The 18,823-nt window shown below is 59.5% G+C and overlaps 2 protein-coding genes across 3 annotated transcripts in view; one reads left to right on the top strand and one right to left on the bottom strand.

The window, feature by feature from the left end:
- Positions 1-93: 93 nt before the first annotated feature.
- On the bottom strand, positions 94-2,074 carry TMUB1 (transmembrane and ubiquitin like domain containing 1). The gene is made up of 2 exons (XM_032126678.1): positions 1,588-2,074; positions 94-1,064 (listed from the first exon to the last, which is right to left on the bottom strand). Exons 1-2 carry the CDS (start codon positions 1,929-1,931, stop codon positions 710-712), a joined length of 699 nt encoding a protein of 232 aa, XP_031982569.1. The 5' UTR covers positions 1,932-2,074; the 3' UTR covers positions 94-709.
- A 6,759-nt stretch (positions 2,075-8,833) lies between these two features.
- Positions 8,834-18,823, top strand: part of AGAP3 (ArfGAP with GTPase domain, ankyrin repeat and PH domain 3) — a 110,565-nt gene continuing 100,575 nt past the window's right edge. For both annotated transcript variants that reach the window (XM_032126466.1, XM_032126542.1), the window contains exon 1: positions 8,834-9,230. In XM_032126466.1, coding sequence (XP_031982357.1) covers positions 8,951-9,230 — 280 coding nt within the window. In that variant the 5' untranslated portion in view covers positions 8,834-8,950. The remainder of the gene's footprint in view (positions 9,231-18,823) is intronic.

Below are 18,823 nucleotides of genomic sequence, written 5' to 3'. Positions count from 1 at the left end.
CCCCCCCGGTCCCGGGTCCCGATTCCCCGTTCCCCGGGCACCCACTCCCTCCCCCTTCCCCGACCCACGGAGCAGCAGAGCCGGGACGCCACGGCGGGTCACAGTCCTTCCGCTTTAATCGGAACGGCGGTGGGGGGTGGGACCCCCCAACACAGCATCGGAATCCCCGGGACAGTGGGGAGTGCAGCGACCCCCAGCACCGGGACCGCCCCGTCACAGCACATCCCGCCGGCAGCAGGACCCTCGGCACCCCAGGGCTTGTGTCCCCCTGCCCAAGCACCGGGACACTCGGGAGCAGCCCCTTGGGAGCTGCTCTCCCACGAGGAGAAGCTCCGCAGGCACGGACACCACCCCGGGCAGGACCGCACCCGAGAAGCTTCTGCATGCAGAGTGGCTGGGGGGTGCTCCGTGCAGGGACAGGGGGCACTGGGACGCCGCCAGAGGTAGCTGAGCCCTCATTCCTGCAACAGCCCCTGAATGCAGACAGGGCATGGGTGGGTGCCTGCTCTGGACCCCTGGGCCCCTGGGGGGGACACAGTCCAGGGCCCAGCCCCCCCAGTTCAGGTGCAGTGGGCAGACCCCATGTGCCCCCGATATGTTGGGAGGGCTGAATGCAGAGCTCCCCATGTCCCAGGTGGATTGGGCAGGCTCTAAGTGTCCCAGGTGTGGCCCTAGGTCCCCCACGTCCCAGGTGCTGATCCGGGCCGCGCTATCTGCGGTACATGGCGAAGGCCACGAAGGTGACGAGCAGGGTGAGGCCGGCCAGGCAGGTGGTGGCGGTGGCGGTGAAGACGTGGCGGTGCTGCAGCTGCAGGTACCAGAGCAGGGCCAGCAGCAGCACGAAGAGCGGCAGCGCCAGGCTGCCCACGCCCAGTGCAGCGGGTGCGGGGCTGTGGGGACCGGGGGTTCCGGGGGCCGTGGGGGCCACGCTGGGCGGGGACAGGTGGCAGTGCAGGACGCTCAGGTGGCCCAGGTGCAGCCCTGCCAGGCTCTGGGCATCGTCGCGCAGCAGCTGCCCCTGGTAGATCAGCCGCACCTGCTGCTCCTGCCCGGGGAAGTAGGTCCTGGAGGAGACAGGGACAGGGGTCACACTGCTGTCAGGACGGGCCCCTCTGACCCACCTCCCGTGACTGTGCCCACCCTGACCTCTCACCCCACCCATGCACCTGAGCTCGTGTGTCCCCATCAGCCACCCCAAGCAACAGTTGCCAGGCCAGTTCCTCCATCCACATCCTATGAATGTGCCCACCCTGATCCCCCACCCTGCCCTGAACACCTGCCCCCCTTCCTGTCCCTGGCCCCAGCTGCCACCTGCCCAGGACAGTCCCCTCTGTCAACGCGCCCACCGACCCTCCCGCCCTGCCCACACACCCGAGCGCGTGTGCGCCCGTCAGCCAGCCCAGGTGTCCCCTGCCAGCATGGGCTGTCCCACGGCCCCGCCAGGGATGGGCACCGGTACCCGGGCACAGGCCACCTGCCCCGGGACACCGCGGTTCCCTGCCAGGTTCTGCGGGGATGGGAGCGACGGCCGGTGGGGTCCGGGGACGCCCGAGCCGGGACAAGTCGCCCCTGCCCACACGCCCTCACCTCTTGAGCGCACCGACGGTGTCCCCGGGGCGCACCCGCGCCAGGCGCTCCGTGTCATTCAGGAACTTGAGCCGCAGCACCAGCGTGGGCTCGGCGGGGCCCTCGGAGGCGGCCGCAGGAGGGTGCCGCTGCCGCAGCCCCGCCGCCTCATCGGGGGCCGCCGCTCCCTCGGCCGGGGCCGGGTCCTTGCGCTCGGCAGGGACCGTGCTCGGGGCCGCCTCAGTCGGCGGCGCCGCGGGCTCGGGGGCGCGCGTGGAGGCCCAGGCGAGCCCCAGCACGGCGGCCGCCAGCAGCAGCACGAACAGCACCGTCACCTCGTCGCCGACGCCCTCGATGAGCGCCATGGCGGCGGCAGGACCGGGGGACGCACCGGGAGAGGGTACCGGACGGGCACGGCCTCAGCCCGCGGGGCCGCGGGGAACCGAGGCCGCGGCCACGGCTGCACCGGGCCGGGCTCGGGCCGCCATCGCGCCGCTTCCGGCCGGGCGCGAGGGGCGATGGGACATGTAGTCCTGGCTGTAGGAGCCATAGCGGGGTGTGGCCGCCGTGCGGAGCACGCCGGGAATTGTAGTCCCAAGCCCCCGGCGCCAGGCCCGTACTCCCAGAATGATCCCGGTCACTTCCGGTCACTCCCCGTGTGATCCCAGTCCCTCCTAGACGCTTCCAGTATTACTGTAGTAATTTGCAGTATGTTCCCAGACAGTTCCAGTATGGTCACAGTATTACCCCAGCATAGGCTCAGCTGCTCCCAGTATGATCCCAGTTACTGCCAGCGTGGTTTCAGTTGCTCCTAGTGTAATTCCCAGTATGAACCCAGTTAATCCCAGTATGATGCCATTTGTCCCCAGTGTAGTTCCAGTTGCTACCAGTCACCTCCAGTATGGCTCCAGTCACTCCCAGATTCTCTAGATACTCCCAGGTTTAAGTTCCTGTGGATGTGTCACTTGGGGACACGGGCAGTGGTAGCCATGGCCGTGCTGAGGATGGGTGGGTTCAGGCATCTCCGAGAGTTTTCTACCTTCAGTGACTCTGGAGCTGTGAATCCCCAGGAGTGCCTAAAGTCACCTGCAGGCTCTGATTAAAATACTTTATATTAGGTGAAAAATTCTTAATTTTAGGTTAAAAGTTGTTAATTTTAGGTGAAAAGGTTTTAATTTTGGGCTAGAAATTGTTCATTTTAGGTGAAAGATTCTTAATTTTAAATGAAAGGTTCTTAGTTTTATGTGAAAAATTCTTACTTTTAACTGAAGAGGGTCCAACCATGGAAATACAGCAACAGGGATGGGGGAGATGGGAAAAAACTGACGCTCCCATAAAGGACAACTGTGGGTGGAAGGGAAATTTTGGGCAACAATGCTCCTGTCCCCAGGGCGTCCCGTCTGCAGGTCCCTCGATGGCATGGCATTGACATTTCCTTGGATAAGATCAGGAGGATTTTATCATCCATAATATCTTTCCTGGGAAAAAATCAGGATGAAATCAGGATAAAACCAGGAGGTGTCAGCGTGCCAGGGCAGCCCCTTCCTGCTGAGGGTATCTGGGGTCGGGGGCCTCCCAGGAGGGAATTCAGGATTTCTGTGCTGGGATTCTGGGTGGGAGCTGCCTCTGGGTGGGAAGGACGGGCTGCAGGTGAGGGATCCCCACTCCAAGTAAGGCAAAACCCATCTCCAGCCTGGAGCTGCCGAGGTGCCAGGCAGATCCTGGGGCTGTCAGAGCAATGGATATGAGAGCAGCAGCAGATTTAAACCATGACTGATCCGTGCAGGCAGAGAACTGGGATTTATCCCTTCCCAATGTTGGAATGAGCCTGAATTGACTGCTGGAGGGGTTGTGGCTGCTCAGATTTGAGGGTTTATCCAGTGGTTCATCCCCTCCCTGATAAATCCGGTGTCTGGTTGTCACTGTGGATTTGTCTGGCTTCAGCTCCCAGAGAGTCAGACTTTTCCATCCTTCCTGCCTCGATTAAGAAGCTGTTTAATATTCCCCTGGAAGTACTTCCCCAGTGTCACCTTCAGTTTCCCAGGAAAGCTGAGCAGATTGTGCTCCTTAAATCTGCTGCTGAGGAACCAGGGAGAACTAGTGTTGCCCTGCCCAGGGCTGCTCCGAACCCCCTGGATTTTCAGTGTTCTCCTGAAAGACTGGTGGTGTAGAGTGATGGCCAGTTCTGGGGGTGCTGCTCTGGAAGCGGGATCCCCCTGCCCTGCCTGGGTGGTCCCAGGGGTCAGCAGGGTGGGGGCCCCCAGATAGCGACACCCAAAGGTGTCCCAGCCCCTTCCTGCAGCTCTGCTCCTGCTGGGGCTGGGGAGTGTGACGGGAGGCTCCGGCCACCTCCAGCACAGGAGGAACCAGGGCAGTGCCCGTCCCCTGGGCTGGCACTGCTGAGGCCTGAGGTCAGTATTGGCCCCTCAAGACAAGAAAGACCCTGAGGGGCTGGAGCGTGTCCAGGGCAGGGAACGGAGCTGGGAAGGGGCTGGAGCCCCAGGAGCACCTGAAGGAGCTGGGAAAGGGGCTCAGCCTGGAGAAAAGGAGGCTCAGGGGGGACCTTGTGGCTCTGCACAAGTCCCTGACAGGACAGGTAGGGGTTGAGCTCTGCTCCCAGGGAACAAGGGGCAGGACAAGAGGGAAACAGCCTCAAGCCGTGCCAGAGGAGGTTTAGGTTGGATATTGGGGAAAACATTTTCATGAGAAGGGCTGCCCCACTGTGTGTCTGTCAGGGTTCATGGTCCCTTCCTTCTGTTTCCTCTTTACTCACCATTTCACCTTTCACAGTGTTTCTCCCTGTGGTCTCCCCCCATGACTAGGCTGAGCCCCCTCTTGTCCTGCTGGCTGCGCCCCCTCCTGTCCCACAGGCCTTGCTGGGATTGTTGACCCTGAGCTCTGTTCAGGACCTCCACAGTGCCCAGGGGGGTTTAATCCACCTTGCTCCATTTTCACCCTCTTTTCCCAAAGCCCACATATTTGCACAGTCCAGCTCCTCTGGGGTTGTGACCAGAGAGGGGTCGCAGAAGGATTCTGCCCTGGTGGGGCACTGGGGACACTGGGACACCACCCCAGACATGGATGTGCCCCCTGGAGTGTCCCTGGTTCCTGTGGAAGCAGCGCTGATGGGACCCACCCAGCCCAGCCCAGAAGAGGATCCCGGGGCCCCTCAATGTGCAGGTGGACGCTCGTGGGAGCGGAACATGTCCCAGCTGTCACCAAAACCCATGGGGTGGTCTGAGATGGCCGACGGCACCGTGGTGGGTCACAGCAAGAGACACAGACAACCGTGGTCCTGGGAACTGTGGTCACCTTGCCAGCCAGCAGCCATCTCGTGTCCTTGGCACAGCGAGGGGCCGTGCAGTCCCCTTCCAGAAACTCCTGGGTGGGACGTTCTGCTCCTCTCTGCTCCACACCCAGAGCTGCCCAGAGCCTCACAGCAGGGACACAGCAGGATGCTCCAGCCGTTGAGCAGTGGATTTTGGATTTGCCATTTGACAGCCGCATGGTGTGGATCTGGATGGGATTAATGGTGCAGCCAGTACCTCTATGCTCCAGAGTGAGATTAAAGAGCTGCAGCTATTCCAGGGAAAGCTGCTGGCTGATCCCCAGCCCAGAGAGGACAGTCCCTGTCACTGGAGGGTGACATTAAACACCTCCCTCCCCCCGAACCAATGCTGCCATGCAGCAAAGTGCCGATGGGTTTGGGAACAGGAGCCATCACTATGTTGGGTGTGCAGGAGGATGGGCAGCCCCAGCTCCCAGAGACAGATGAGTTTCCTGCTCCCCTTAGTCTGGGGAAGAGGAGCAGTGTCCCCCAGCAGTGTCCCCCAGCTGTGCCCTCAGCTCTCCTGACAGAGAGGGCCCCACAGAAAGGAAGTCCCAGTTTTTATTCCAAGAGTGATCAAACACCTCAGAGTGTCCCCATACACTGAGAAGCCATAAAGCCCTGGAGAGCCTCCCGGGACCCCCATCTCTGCCCACTTTGCCCAGACACCGACTGAAGCTCAGCTGTGGGCCTTGGCCTCCCCTCAGCTCTGTTCTGGTGGTGCTGCTCCCCAGCCCTGCATCCTGGGTGGGCATTTGGAGTCTGCAGCAGGGACCCTCCTGCTGCCCCACATGGGGCTCTGGCACTGTCCGGTGTCATGGACTGATTTGGGTGGGAAGGGACCTTCACGCCCATCCTGTTCCACCCCACTGCCATGGACACCATGGGTACCAGGGTGGCTGGTCTGGGGGTGGGGGCAGCAGCAGGAAAAGAAGGAGGAGGAGGAGGAAGAGGAAGAGAAGGAGGAGGAGATAGTAAAGGAGGTGGCAGCTCCTCCTGGCAGCGGCACCAGTTTGAGGCACTCACGAACTGCAGCGTCAGATGGAAGTGCTGCAGATGGAGCAGAGAAAGTTCAAGATCTGAGGGTGAAATCCATCCTAAAAAGCAGTTTACATCTCCAAGTGGCCTGTGTCTGCAGAGAGCAGGTGGTTGGCCATCCCTGTGGGAATGTTTGCTCCTGAAAGCCCCAGCTCGTCCCCACCTGCTCCTGCCTTTTCAGCATATTGAACTTCTCTCCTGGGTCTTCCCATCCCTGTGCTAAGCCCCAGCTCCATCTGTTTGCTCTGCTCCCTCTGCGCCTCTGCGATACTCCAGGCCCCAGTTCTCCAGTGCTGGCCCCAGTGCTGACTGGGGGGTCCCGCTCCACAGGGGCTGGTGGGGACAGGGTCCCATCTGCGCAGGCTTGGGCTGGGCGATGCCCCATCCCAGTGTCCTGGCTCTCATCCCATCCCTGTGCCCTGTGTCCTGCTGGGTGGTGGGAGGTGGTGGGGACCCTTGGGATCCCCCGTGCTGGAGGATACTGGCGGCCCAAGGAGACTCAAGATGTCGGCTCAGGGCGATCTGTAAATACCCGTGTGGGGGACGAGCAGCCGGGGCTGAGGCAGGGGGGCATTGCGCATCTCTGCTGGAGGAGAAGGAGGAAGAGGAGGAGAAGAGTGAGGAGGAGCAGGAGACGAAGGAGGAGGAGGAGGGGGCAGGGGAGGTGGGGGTGGCCAGAGCCCACCTGTCAGGGGAAAGTCACCTCGACTCATCCATGCTGCTGCCTCAGCCAGGTGAGGGTGAGGGAGGGATGAGGGATGATGTCCCATCCCTCACCAGGGATAAATCCCAGAATCCCTAACTGAGAGGGTGATGTGGTGGAGGCTGCACGTGGGGTGTCTGGACGTTCAAAGGTGCTGAAACAGAGACAATTTATAAATGTTCATGTGACAACTGATGGAGGGCAGGGTTTAGTGGGATACTGGAGAGAAATTCTTCCCTGTGAGGGTGGGGAAGCCCTGGCACAGGTTGCCCACAGAAGCTGTGGCTGTCCCATCCCTGAAAGTATTCAAGGCCAGGTTGGACGGGGTGTGGAGCATCCTGGTCTGGTAGAAGGTGTCCCTGTCTGCAGCAGGGGGTGGAACTGCATGGGCTTTAAGGTCCCTTTCCACCCAAACCATTCTGGGATAATGATGATGATGATTGTGATGGTAGAAGATGGAGAAAAAGGCCATAAGCAAGGACCAAGAGACCCAAACAAAAAACAGGCTGGAGAAAGGCCATTGCAGAGCCGAGCACTGTTGTGTTGCGGTGGTGGGATGGCCCTGCATAGCCCATGCGGATGTAATCCCCTCAGACACGTCAGGGAAGAGACAGTCCAGCTCCTGCTGAGCAGAGCTGTGACTCATAGATCTTTCAAAGACCTTTGGAAGCCTTGGGGAGCATGCAGGTGGGTGTGTAGGCAGGGGGAGTATGCAGGTGAGGGGATCCTGGTGCTATAACAGTTACAGATTTTCTAAATGCTTTCAAGAAAACCCTCATAAAAGTTGTTGTCTAATAAACCCCTTCTCATGGCAGAGGTGGTTGGGATGCACTCAAGGAATCCCAGCAAGGCACAGGAAGGAGGGCGAGAGGGCAGGGAGGTGCTTCTCCCACCCACACACGCCAGCACCCACTGCTGAGTCGTAGAGGATTCCAGAGCCGGGAGGCATTTAGAAACTTCCCAGAGATCTCTCCTCCTCCTTCTCCTCCTTGTTGTCCTCTTCCTCCTTGTCTCCCTCCTTCTCCAACCCTTCCCACCATCACCCAGAGAAGGGCAGAGGGTGGGAACCAGCCCCCAGCTGCCCCCTGAGCCTCCCTGGCACTGAGGCATTGTCCCAGTGGGACTGAGGGAGAAATCCATTGCAATCTTGGTTCTCTCAGCTGCTCACCTTTTTTGTTCCTTTCTTCTCTCCCAAATTCCACTTTCTCATTTAATCTGCCAGGGCCCATGATCCTGGTTTTTTGTTTCTCAGCCGTTTGGAAGATCTCAGCTAATCCCCAGTGATGCCCCAGTGAGCTCTGCTGGCTCCCATGGCACTGCCAGGGGCTGCCAGCCCTGTGCCCAGCCAGAACCTTCCTGTGCCCCAGGTCACCCCATGCAAGCTGTTTTAGGGATGGGTACAACGGGAGGGATGTTATCAGCCCCTGCCCATCAGGCATCCCTGAGATGGTTGGACTGTCACCGTGGTGGGTCCCCTGGGTAGTTCCATCATCGTGCCAGCCCTCACCAGAGTGGCCTGGAGCAGCCTGTACTGAGCATACGAGCAGGGTGACAGCAGTCGGCCCTGTGGACACAGGGTGACCAGCGAGGAGACCCCACCACAGTGGGGCAGCAGCTGGTGGGCACCCAGGAACTTCTTGGGATGGGTCATGTTCCACAGCCTCATTAATGACCTTGGGGTGATTAACGACGAAATCACCTCTGAAACGCAGTTGGAGGCAGGGCTGGCACAAGGGGGTCCCCAGGCTGGCTCAGGGGTCTCCAGGTTGGCACAGGGGGTTTCCAGGCCGGGGCGGGGGAATCCTCCCGTGCCCTGCAGGGCATGGACAGCCGCACAGCACCGGCGCTGCCGTCGGGGTGTCCCGGGGTGGCCGCGGTGAGGTGTTGAGGGACAGGAGCCGAGACTCGTACCCAGGCGAGGGCCGAGCAGGGGGCCAAGTGCCCCGCGCTGGGGTGCCGGGCGGGCAGGGGCCGCGGCGGGGCGGCGCAGGGCCGGGCACTGACAGTCCTCCGCTCCCCCTCCTGGTCCCAGCTCCTCCCGTTCTGGGCCCCGGCCCCCCGCTCCCCTCCCGGATCCCAGTGCCCCCTCTCCCCCTCCCGAGTCCCGGTTCCGCTCCCTGCTCTCCCCATCTCGTTGCCCCCGCTCCCCGCCCGCCGCGGGGACGGTCCCGCTGACGCGGGCGGGGCGGGGCGGAGCAGGCGGGAGGCGGTCGGGGGCGGCGGCGGAGCTCGGCGAACCCGCGGACGGACGCGGCTGCGGCCATGCAGCGGCTGCCCGGAGCCCCGCGCCGCTGACCGGCCCTGCCGCCGCCGCGATGAACTTCCCGGGCGGCGCCGGGCAGAGCCCCGGGCAGCAGCAGAGCCTGGCGGCGCCGGGCGGGCCGGTGCCCGTGCCCGTGCCCGGGCCCTCGGGGCCGCAGCCCGGCGGGCCGCCCCCGCCGCAGTTCGGGCTCTCCAACTCGGCCGCGATCCGTGCCGAAATCGGGCGCTTCGAGTCCGTGCACCCCAATATCTACGCGATCTACGACCTCATCGAGCGCGTGGAGGACCTGGCGCTGCAGAGCCAGATCCGCGAGCACGTCATCTCCATCGAGGGTGAGCACCGGGAACCGGGCACGGAACGGGTCACCGGGAACGGGGCACCGAGCCGGGCCATTGGTGCCGCCGCCTTTGTCCCCGCCGCCGCTGCACCTGCGCCCGCTGCCGCCCGCGGGGCCCGGCGGAGCCCGGCCCGGCCCTGCCCGCGGGACTGGGATCGGGATCGCGCCGGGCCCTGCAGCGGCGGGGCCGGGGGCGCGGGGGGCCGGGCGCGGCCTGCACGGGGCCGGGGCCTGTGGGCGCTGCGCCCCCGCCGCCGGCAGCGGGACCGGGCACGACGGGGCTGCGGGGGCCGGGCGGGCCGGGAGGGAGGGAGCGAAGGGGACACACTCGTCAGCCGCCCCCACCCCGGGCTCGGCTCCGGCCCCGGCCCCACAGCGATGGTGGTCGCGGCCGGGCCTGCGCAGGGCCGGGGACTCCGCCCGCGGCCTCTGCCGGGAGCGGCGGGCGGGGGCGGGCGCTGGTCCGGCATCGGGGCGGGGGGGGTCTGTACTCGGCATCGACGGGGAACGGGATCCGCCGGAGCCCGTTAACATTAGAAATGCAGAAAACTGCAGCCCGAGTCCCGGGAACCGGCAGTGAGGGGAGCGATGGAGCCGAGGAACTGCAGAGGAGCCGAGGGGCTGCGATGGAGCTGGGGGAGTGGGATGGGGCCGAGGGGCTGCGATGGAGCTGGGGGACCGCCATGGGTGAGGGACCGCGGTGCAGCCGATGGGTTGAGGTGAGGGAGAGGGACTGGGATGGATCTGGAGGCCAGGATGGGCGAAGGGCTGCGGTGGAGCCGGCAGGCTGCGGTGGAGCTGAGGGGAGGGGAAGGTTGATCGTGGTGTGCTGAGGCCCACTGCGGGCCGGCAGGCTCTGGCAGCCCCCCAGCCTAAGGGTCCCTCTGCCCTCGGTGAGCCCAAACCTCCAGGTTTCTGCAGCTGGCCCGCAGCAGGGAAGGCTGCAGGGCCGTGGGTGCCTTTGGTCTGTGTGAGGAGCCCCGGTCCAGCTTGGTGCCTGCCAAGCACAGCCGTTTCCCTGCCCTGGGTTTTGCTGTCCTTGCTTGGTGGTGGCAGCATGCTCAGCTCCGTTCCTGCTGCCTCACACCAGGAATGTCACTGCAGGGGCACACGAGGTGGTTTTGGGGAGTGGTGGCCCTGCTATAGGGGTGCTGGCCACCATGGTGATGCTGCATAGAGAAGCAGCCTGGTTACTTCTCCAGAGGCCTGCATCCCACTTTGGTCCTTTTGGGTTTCTGTGGAAAGGATGGAAGGAAGACGGATTGTAAGAAGAGTCTGAAAGGCTGCATGGGTTGAGGGAATGTAAATCCCAGAATTTATCAGCCTCATGCTGCAAGGACAAAGGACACTCAATGGGGTCAAGACAGGGTGGGTGTAAAACCCTGGGCTGATGCTGGAGGGCCTTTCCACCTCTGTGGAGGTCTTCAGCCACAGAAAGCTGTTGGGTTGATGGAACTCGAGGAGAAGAGGAAAGGGACTCAGGCTGGATGGAGATGGGTGGGAGCACCAGACTGGCACAGGCCGTGGCAATGGCTCAGTCCGATACATTGGGGTCCCACCAGTCCAACTCGGGGAGTCGCGGTGGGCTGGTGGGGAAGGACTGTCTTGTGCCCATTCCATGGGGCTTCTGCAGCTCTCCCTTGTTTGTGCCTCTGATGACAGCTGCGGTGGGAGTCCCGAGGTCACTAGTGACATGATCTGATCTTGTATGTGGCTCCTGCGCTGCGGGACAGAGGAGCTGCGAGCTGAGACATGGCGGGGCTATGCCTGAGGTGCTCCCAGGGTTGCCTCTGTGGGCAGAGCCATCCTGGGCGCCGTGTCCCTGCCCCTTGTCCCTCTGCAGGGATGATGCTGAGCCTCCCGGGGTGCTGGGCGCCTGTCCCGTCCTGCGCCCCCAGCCGCGGCAGTGGGTGCTGGGCACGTTGGTGGGAGGCGCGCGTCTCTTAGCAACTCCTGTGGTGCGTGGTTCCTCCTGTTGCTCAGGAAGGTGTGAACACACACACCGGCCTCTTGTGCGCTGCTGAGGTGCTCAGGGCTTCCCAAGGCACCCTGTGTCTCCCAAAATGAGGGCTCAGGGGTGCCCTGCACCCAGCTGGCTGTGACACGTCTCACCTGGTGTCCACAGGGCTGTGAGATGGTGCCAGAGGCTGCATGTCCTCGGGGGCTTTGCCTGCTCAAGCCACAGCTCCATCCTGTCTCCTCTGAGCCTTCCCTGTGGATCTGCAGCAGGAATCCCACAGATTTCCTTCTCTGGGCTGCATTCCCTTATTACCTGCCAGGCACTGGGATGAATCCTGATCCTGGTGAAATGTGTGCTGTGGTTGTACAGTTACCTGTGACCCGTTACCGGGTGTGTGTGGATGAATTAACAGGGATTAATTAACGGCTGGAAGAGCCTTGCTGGAGATGTTATCGTTCGTGGAGTGTCTGGGTCTGGAAGGGAATTTCCTTCTAAACTGCAGGTTTGGGGCTTGATACAGAAATGTCTGGAAGAGGATTTTGTTTGTTGATGTTCCTGATCTGAAGATCAGAGTTGGTGACCGGGACGACGGCTCATGGTCTGAAAATCCATGACGCAAGTTGCCAGTGAAACCCCAAATTCAATTTCCTAACACCTGAGCACTGGATGTTGCAGGACTTGCTCATGTCCTCCTGCCAGATTGCTTTCCTGTAGGCAATTCCTTCATTTTTGAAAGGGAAAAGTTGAAGGCAGTACTTTGCTGCAGTGGGGCAGGGAGTCCAAACTGCCCACCCTCTGCCAGGGCCAGGGCTGCTGGTGTCCCTGTGGGGGTGTCACCACAAGGGTGTCACTGTTACAGCCATGCCGGCAGTGGAGTTAGGGGGCTTGGCAGGGCTGTACAGAACTGCGGGGAGGTCTGTGACAGTGTGGCACTGCCAGGAAGGGGGGTGGAGTGGGTGTTGGGGGGCTGCTGCGGCCAGAGCCCTGCCAGGCCCCTGGACTTGGAGAACAAGCCTTTCCCAAGGAGTTTGAAGCCCACGATGGGGTGAGAGCCAGCTGCGCCTGCTCATGGGTCAGCATCAGTGGTGCCACTGTGGGAAGAAAGAGAAGTCTGCTCTGTTTTGGTCTCCTCCTTGAATTGGAGCTTCATTCGGAGGTGATGGGGGCAGAGGGGCTGAGGGGCACTGGGGCTGGGGGAGATGGCAGGTTGGGCTGGTCGCCAGCATCAGCTGCATCACAGGCAGGACCTGGAGTTTTTTGGTAGTTTCTAACCACCAAATTTGGACAGATTTTCAGGGGGCTTGCAAAAAGCGATTCCCTCATTCTAGGCTGCTTTCCTTGCCAAGTTGTGGAGACTGCTGCAAGCTGCTGAGTTCTATAAAAGATTTCATATCTGCATAAAGCAAAATGATACCAACCTGGGGCTGGTGCAGCCCCTGCTCACAGTAAATGTGACCTCCAACGTTGCGAGTCTGGGACGGGCTACAGACAGAACCATATTAATAGAGTTTGTAATTAGAGCAGTAATTGCACAGTGCTTAATTTCTTTCCTAGAAATGAACTTTGAGCAGTGACCAGAATGCAGGTTTGAGGAGGGCGAGTAATGCCTCTGGTGCAGAGGGTTACCTGAGGGACATGCAGGACAGGCTGAGAGTAGCATGGAACCATCACGGATCCATGGACAGATGGGAGAGACAGCACCAGCAAGACGGAATAGTGAAAGAAGATCATGATATGGGACTGAAGAGATGGTTACACAGAGGTTTTCTGGGTGTGTAAAGTGGTGAAGGCAGGAGGGAGAGGTAGAAGGGAGATAAGAAGTAGGAGAGATTCCCTCAACCGAGCTTTTGCCAAATGATGGGAATTTTCTTCTGACATTTGTGGTTGTGCACGTGCCTTGCAGCCCACCTAAAGCTCAGCTCTCTGGGAGAGCTTGGAGAGGGTTTGAGCCATGGTGAGGACTCAGTGGCCAGGGAGCAGGACCAGGAATCTCTCTGTAGTCAGTTTTACCTGGAGCACATGGTTTTCCCTTTGTTGTCCTTCCTCACCTCTCCCACTCGCCTCTAAACCCATGTGGGTTCCTGTCTGCAGTTTAAGAAGCAGGATTAGTTTGGGAAAGCTCTCCTCTACAATTTCCAGCTGTTGCTGCTCTGGCAGAGGCTTGGGATGAGAGAAGCTCTGCAGAATGTCTGTGGTGGCTGGGAGCAGCCTGGATGTCCGTGACCTCCACAGCTGCTCTGCCGGGCAGGGGCTACCCCATTGCCGGCTCTCCATCAGGGCCTGGCTGTCGGCTGGGTGTGAGGCCAACACAGACCATTGGGTCACTTGGTGTAAATAGCCCATCCCAGGATTTTAGCCTTAAAAAATAAGGCCTCTGGCTAATGCCTTATTTTTTGGAGGTACAGCCCTGGGCCTCTCTGCCTCAGGAGTTTACTCCATCATAACCTGTCTTGCTGTCAATAATTGCTGTCACTTTTCCAGCTGGCATCTGGTGTTTTCTGCATTTCTCTCTGAGGAAGGACTGCTTTGATACTGTTTAAAGCCGCTTGTACCAGTTACTGAGGTTACTTTGCCATCTTTCTTTCTGATGAGTTAAATTGGCTGAACTTCATCATTCTGTTCAGTTCCAGCACAAGTCTTCCAGCTCCATGCTCCATCCTTCCCCAACGTCTTTTGAAACTGGCTCCTGGTGTGCTGATTCACAAAGCAAACTGAGGCAGGAGTTGCCACTGATGCAGGGTCTTCTGGAGGAAGATGAGGACCCTCCTTGCTGGAGCCCTCCAGTCCTGCCAGGCTCGGGGAGCCCCGCACTGCCAGGCTGCACGCTGGGCTCGCCATGTCTTCGCTCTGCTGAATCAGCCTCGAGTAAATGACACCCTTTGGGAAGGAGAGCATTCTGCTTAGCCAGCTTTTTCTTGCTAATTCCATGACCTCTGCAGAACTGCCCTGTTTATGTGTGCCTGTAGTTCCTGAGGGCTGGGAAACCACAGGCCGTGGTGCTGGGGTGCTGTAGGGGGAGCTGCAAACTCCAAAGCCATCGGCGCATCCCTGCTCCAGGGCCGGAGCTGGGGATTCTGGGCAGCTGTGTGGCTCCTGCTGTACTGCCCCCTGCATTCAAGGCAAGGTTCCTCTGGCACTGTGGTCTCCAGATTTCCTGGAAGTTAAGGGCAAATCACAGAACCAGAGAATGGTTTGGGTCTCAGACCATGTTGTTCCACCCCCTGCCATGGGCAGGGACACCTTCCACTATCCCAGGTTGCCCCAAGCCCAGTCCAACCTGGCCTTGAGCACTTCCAGGGATGGGGCAGCTGCAGCTTCTGTGGGCAACCTGTGCCAGGGCCTCACCACCCTCACAGGGAAAAATTTCTTCCCAATATCCCATCTAACCCTGGCCTCTTGTCCATGGGAAGCCATTCCCCCTTGTCCTGTCACTCCAGTCCACTATCCAAAGTCCCTCTCCAGCTCTCCTGGAGCCTCTTTAGGCACTGGAAGGGGCTCTAAGGTCTCCAGAACCTTCTCCACGTGAACAGCCCGGCCTGGCACCAGAGCAGAGGGGCTCCAGCTCTTGGAGCAGCTCCTGTTCTGATTGTGTGCTCTGTGTTGTTTGGGTGAGGAGGCTGTGGTCTCAGGGCTGACTCCCAGGAGAGGCTCCTAAGGGCTCCTAAGCCTGGCTGAGGCTGTTGGCAGGACTGGCACTGGTCAGCATCTCATGGCACCAGTGCCTGGCACGAGCAGCACAAGCAAAAGGATCTACCTGGAAAGAGTCCTGGAGCAGATTCTGATGTGACAGGAGACCCTGGCCCCCCAGGAGTGATGGCAAGAGCCAAAGCACAGCTGAAGGAGCCTTTAGCATGCTTAAACAAATAAATCCTATGTTTTTACAGAGTTTTATGTTGTGGCCCAAGTCATCTGGAGGCATCTTTGCCAGGTGCAGCTCTCACCGTGCTGAGCTTACAGCTGGAGAATCTGGTCTTGGGGAAGAGTCAGAAAATCAGAAAAGGCCATTGCTTGTTGCCCTGATCGATAGGAGTTGGGAGGGATGGTGAAACTGTAGCAGGAAGGCTGGAGGATGGTTCTGATGGCTGGAAGCTGAGCAGGATGGAATCGCAGGTGCTGTGCTGAGGGAGGTAAAGATTCTTGGTGCTCTGGGGGCAAGAACTTGGTACTGCAACTAAAGAGGAAAATCTGGGGATGTCAAGATACACGGGGGAAGATCAGGATTTGGAGGTGGGCTCAGGAGAGAATTGGGAATCTCTGTGGCTGCAGTTTCAGTTCCCTTGATCCAATACAGGCATAGTTGCTGCAGGCAGGGACAGTGCAGCTCTTCCCACTTGGCAGCTCCACCTACCCGTCCCTGTGATCAGGAGCTGCTCTGGCAGGAGCCAGGCATGTGTTGAGTTTGGTTCAGTCAGTTCTCAGCTGCTCGTGGTGTGACCACGTGAATGCAGGTGGTGAGGAGGGGGAATGCATGGTCAGGTCTGGGGCAGGCAGAATAGCCCTGGATTGTGCTGATCCGAGCTGTGCTGATGGCAAAGCTCCGTGTGCCAGGTGTCCTGACCGTGGCAGCAGCACCAGCAGTACCTGGGGAGGAGCTGGGAGCCTGGTGCCCGTTCAGGGACACGCTCCGGGTGTTTGCCCAGACACTGGCTGGTCTCCCTGTGCTCGCTGTGGGTCGGTGTGATGTCAGTCCTTGCTGGCTCTCCGCCTTTCCAGCACAACTGTTGTGGGAAGTCCCGACATAACTCTTGTCCCAGCATAAACTCCAGATTTCTCAGGAGTTTCACAGCTTGGTTGCACAGAGCTTTTTCCAGTTTAGGGATGCTCTGCACTGACTGTTGCTCCAAGCAGCCATGTCCTGCTGACCCGGGCCTCTGTCAGAACAGGGGCAGCAGTGATCCTGTCTGCAGAGCTGCCTCTGTGCTGCATGTGGGGTGAGCCCTCGTGCATTCCCGCTGTGCTTGGGCTGGAGTTGCCAGGCTCTCTGGGAGTACCCGGTGGGAGTGGTGTGAGTGGGGCCAGCTTTGGGCAGTTGACTGTGAGTCACTCATCTGCCATTTGTTTTCAGGAGCTTTCCCAAAGATGCTGACAGAGCATGTCCCCTGTCTGCATAGACACCTTCCAGTGTTGGGCACTGCTGGACTCTCACCTCCTCTGGAATCTCACTGAGATGGGAATGTAAGGCATGGTTGCATCCAGGCTGGTTGTTCTGAGCTAGTGATGGGACTTTTGCTTAATTTGAGTGGCCAAATTAGATCTAAATGATGTCTAATCTGGTCCTAAACTGTGTTTCCAGCTGGGCTGGCTGACATGGAATGGTCCTACACTGGGGAATACTGGGTGCTCTGGTACCTGGGGCAATAGGGTACAGCCTTTGGGCTAAAATCCCCTCGTAGCTGGCATGGATGTGGGGGGAGTAGGCAGTGGCCACATGGTCTGGAGGAGCTGGCACGGTAGCCTGGCTGCTGGCAATTGAGGGATGCAAGAGCTGCCCCAGCCTGTGATCGGAGCTCAGCACCTTGATGGGCATCTCGGCAGTACCACAATGCCCTTATCACATCCCTCCCTGTCAGGAGGAGGCCTTTTCTCCTTGTTATCCTGCCTTCCTGCTTTGGCATCAGATTTTTTTTTTTAAGTTGTTCTCCAAGACTTCCTGCAAGTTGTTATCTCCCTGTGCAGCAGCTGCAGGGATTGGGAATCCATGTCTGTTGTGTTTCTGCCTGCAGTGCCCTTCATGGAAGAGACACCTGTCGTCTCACTCCTGCTGCCTCCCGCAGCTCTGGGCAGCACTGGGAGCACGGATCCCATGGGTGCCTATTCAGGTGGATTTCCTGAAGTGGTGTAGTGAGTGCAAGAAATCTTCTGGGGCAAGAAAGGTAAAAATTAAGATAATTGTAGCTGCTTCCCTACTGGAAGGAGGTTTGTGTGATTATGACCTGTTGCGTGCCTACTTACCTCTCCTGCCTCAGTGACTTTCAGACCTGCTGTCCAGTTACAACCAAACCTTGCTGCTTCTGAATTCCCATAAATCCTAAGGAAATAGATTTCCAGACAGAGCAGAGCACCCCAGCTTGTGGCATGCAGAGGGAAAGGGATGTTTGCATCTGTCCCGGGTGTCTGGCTGCAGTGGGGCTGCATGTCCACTCTGGAAGCCCTGGCTGTGAGTCACTGGGGAATTCCTGCCTGGGGTCATGTGTGAGATCTGGTTCTGGCCATGTGATCTATGTGATGAAATCCACTCTGGCCTCAGGGCTCTGTGCCACGCTCCCAGCTGCTGCATCTGGAATCCTGGCTGGGTCCTGCTGGTCCCGGAGTCCCAGGGGTGGGAGCTGCTGACTGCGGGTTGCCTTGGTGGCCAGCGTGGGCTGTTGGCCCTGGCTCCCGCAGTGGGCGCAGTGCTCACTGGCTCCTGCTCTTGATTTTGGGCATTTACCCCAGCAATGACTCCTGTGGTAGGGAAAAGGGGTCTGGCCTTCAGAGAGGGACTTTGAGCAAGGGACTGGAGTGACAAGACAAGGGGGAATTTGTCTTCCCATGCATGGGATATTGGGAAGAAATTTTTCCCTGTGGGGGTGGTGAGGCCCTGGCACAGGTTGCTTAAAATGGTTGTGGCTGCCTCATCCCCGGAAGTGTTCAAGGCCAGGTTGGATGGGCCTTGGAGCAACCTGGGATAGTGGAAGGTGTCCCTGGCCATGACATGGGTGGGACTGGGTGGGCTTTAAGGTCCTTTTCCACTTGAACCATTTGGTGTTTCTATGATCAGCCTCTGGAAAGTGCTGTCCATCCCCAGTGTCTGGAGGATCGAGCGAGGCTGGAGGAGCACACACCCATGCAGGATGCCACACTGGCGGCAGGTGGCCAAGGCCAGTGCAGTTCCTGGTGGGAGGTGGGTGCCGCAGGGCTGATGGTGCCGTGGCCCTTCCACTCGGGAGCAGTTCGATGGGAGAAGCTTTTCCTCATCCTGGTTTTTCACTGCAGTCAGCCCTTGCAGCCTCACCTCGTCAGGTCCTGTGTATGGGAGCACAGGACAGGGCCGACCTTGCTGTGGAGGGCTTGGAGTTGACTTAAAAGTGAGAGGCAGGTGCTGATGAGCACATGGGGGAGCTTTGTCAGGACATGGAGCTCCCAGGTCAGCCACCTCACCTTGGGTGATTTGGGTGTTCCTGGTGGGCACAGAGCTTGGGAGAGCTTTGAGGAGCTCTTTGGAAGAGGAGAATAAAGTGATTTCAGGTGGTTTACATAGAGCTTTTCCAACATGAAGCACAAACAGAAGGAAGCAGGGAGGTGTTTGCTGGAATTCAGCCGCTGGGGAGCGGAGCTTCTGCCAGGGTTTGGGAGGGAGACAGTGGAGGAAGGGTGGTTGTTATGGAATGAGGCATTTGGGAGGAGGAAGACACGCAGCTCGCGGTTGACGTGACAGAAGAGGAGGGCCCGGAGGGGGATTCAGAGGGAGCATTCGCCTGCTGAAGAGAGAGGTTAGGGAAATAATTCCAGTAGCAGCAATGTTGTGACTGAATAGGGATGAGGTAGGATTTTATGGGTTATAGGCACTTTTGGGGAAAAGGGGCAGTAGTGGTCAATGCAGAGTGGATGCTGGGGGCCTTTGGCTGTGTGGCCAGGGGACAAGGAGG

This window comes from Corvus moneduloides, chromosome 1 (genome assembly GCF_009650955.1).
Source record: "Corvus moneduloides isolate bCorMon1 chromosome 1, bCorMon1.pri, whole genome shotgun sequence".
NCBI lineage: Eukaryota > Metazoa > Chordata > Aves > Passeriformes > Corvidae > Corvus > Corvus moneduloides.
The sequence above is the reverse complement of the archived record's forward strand: the minus strand, read 5'-3'. Positions and strand labels throughout refer to the sequence as shown.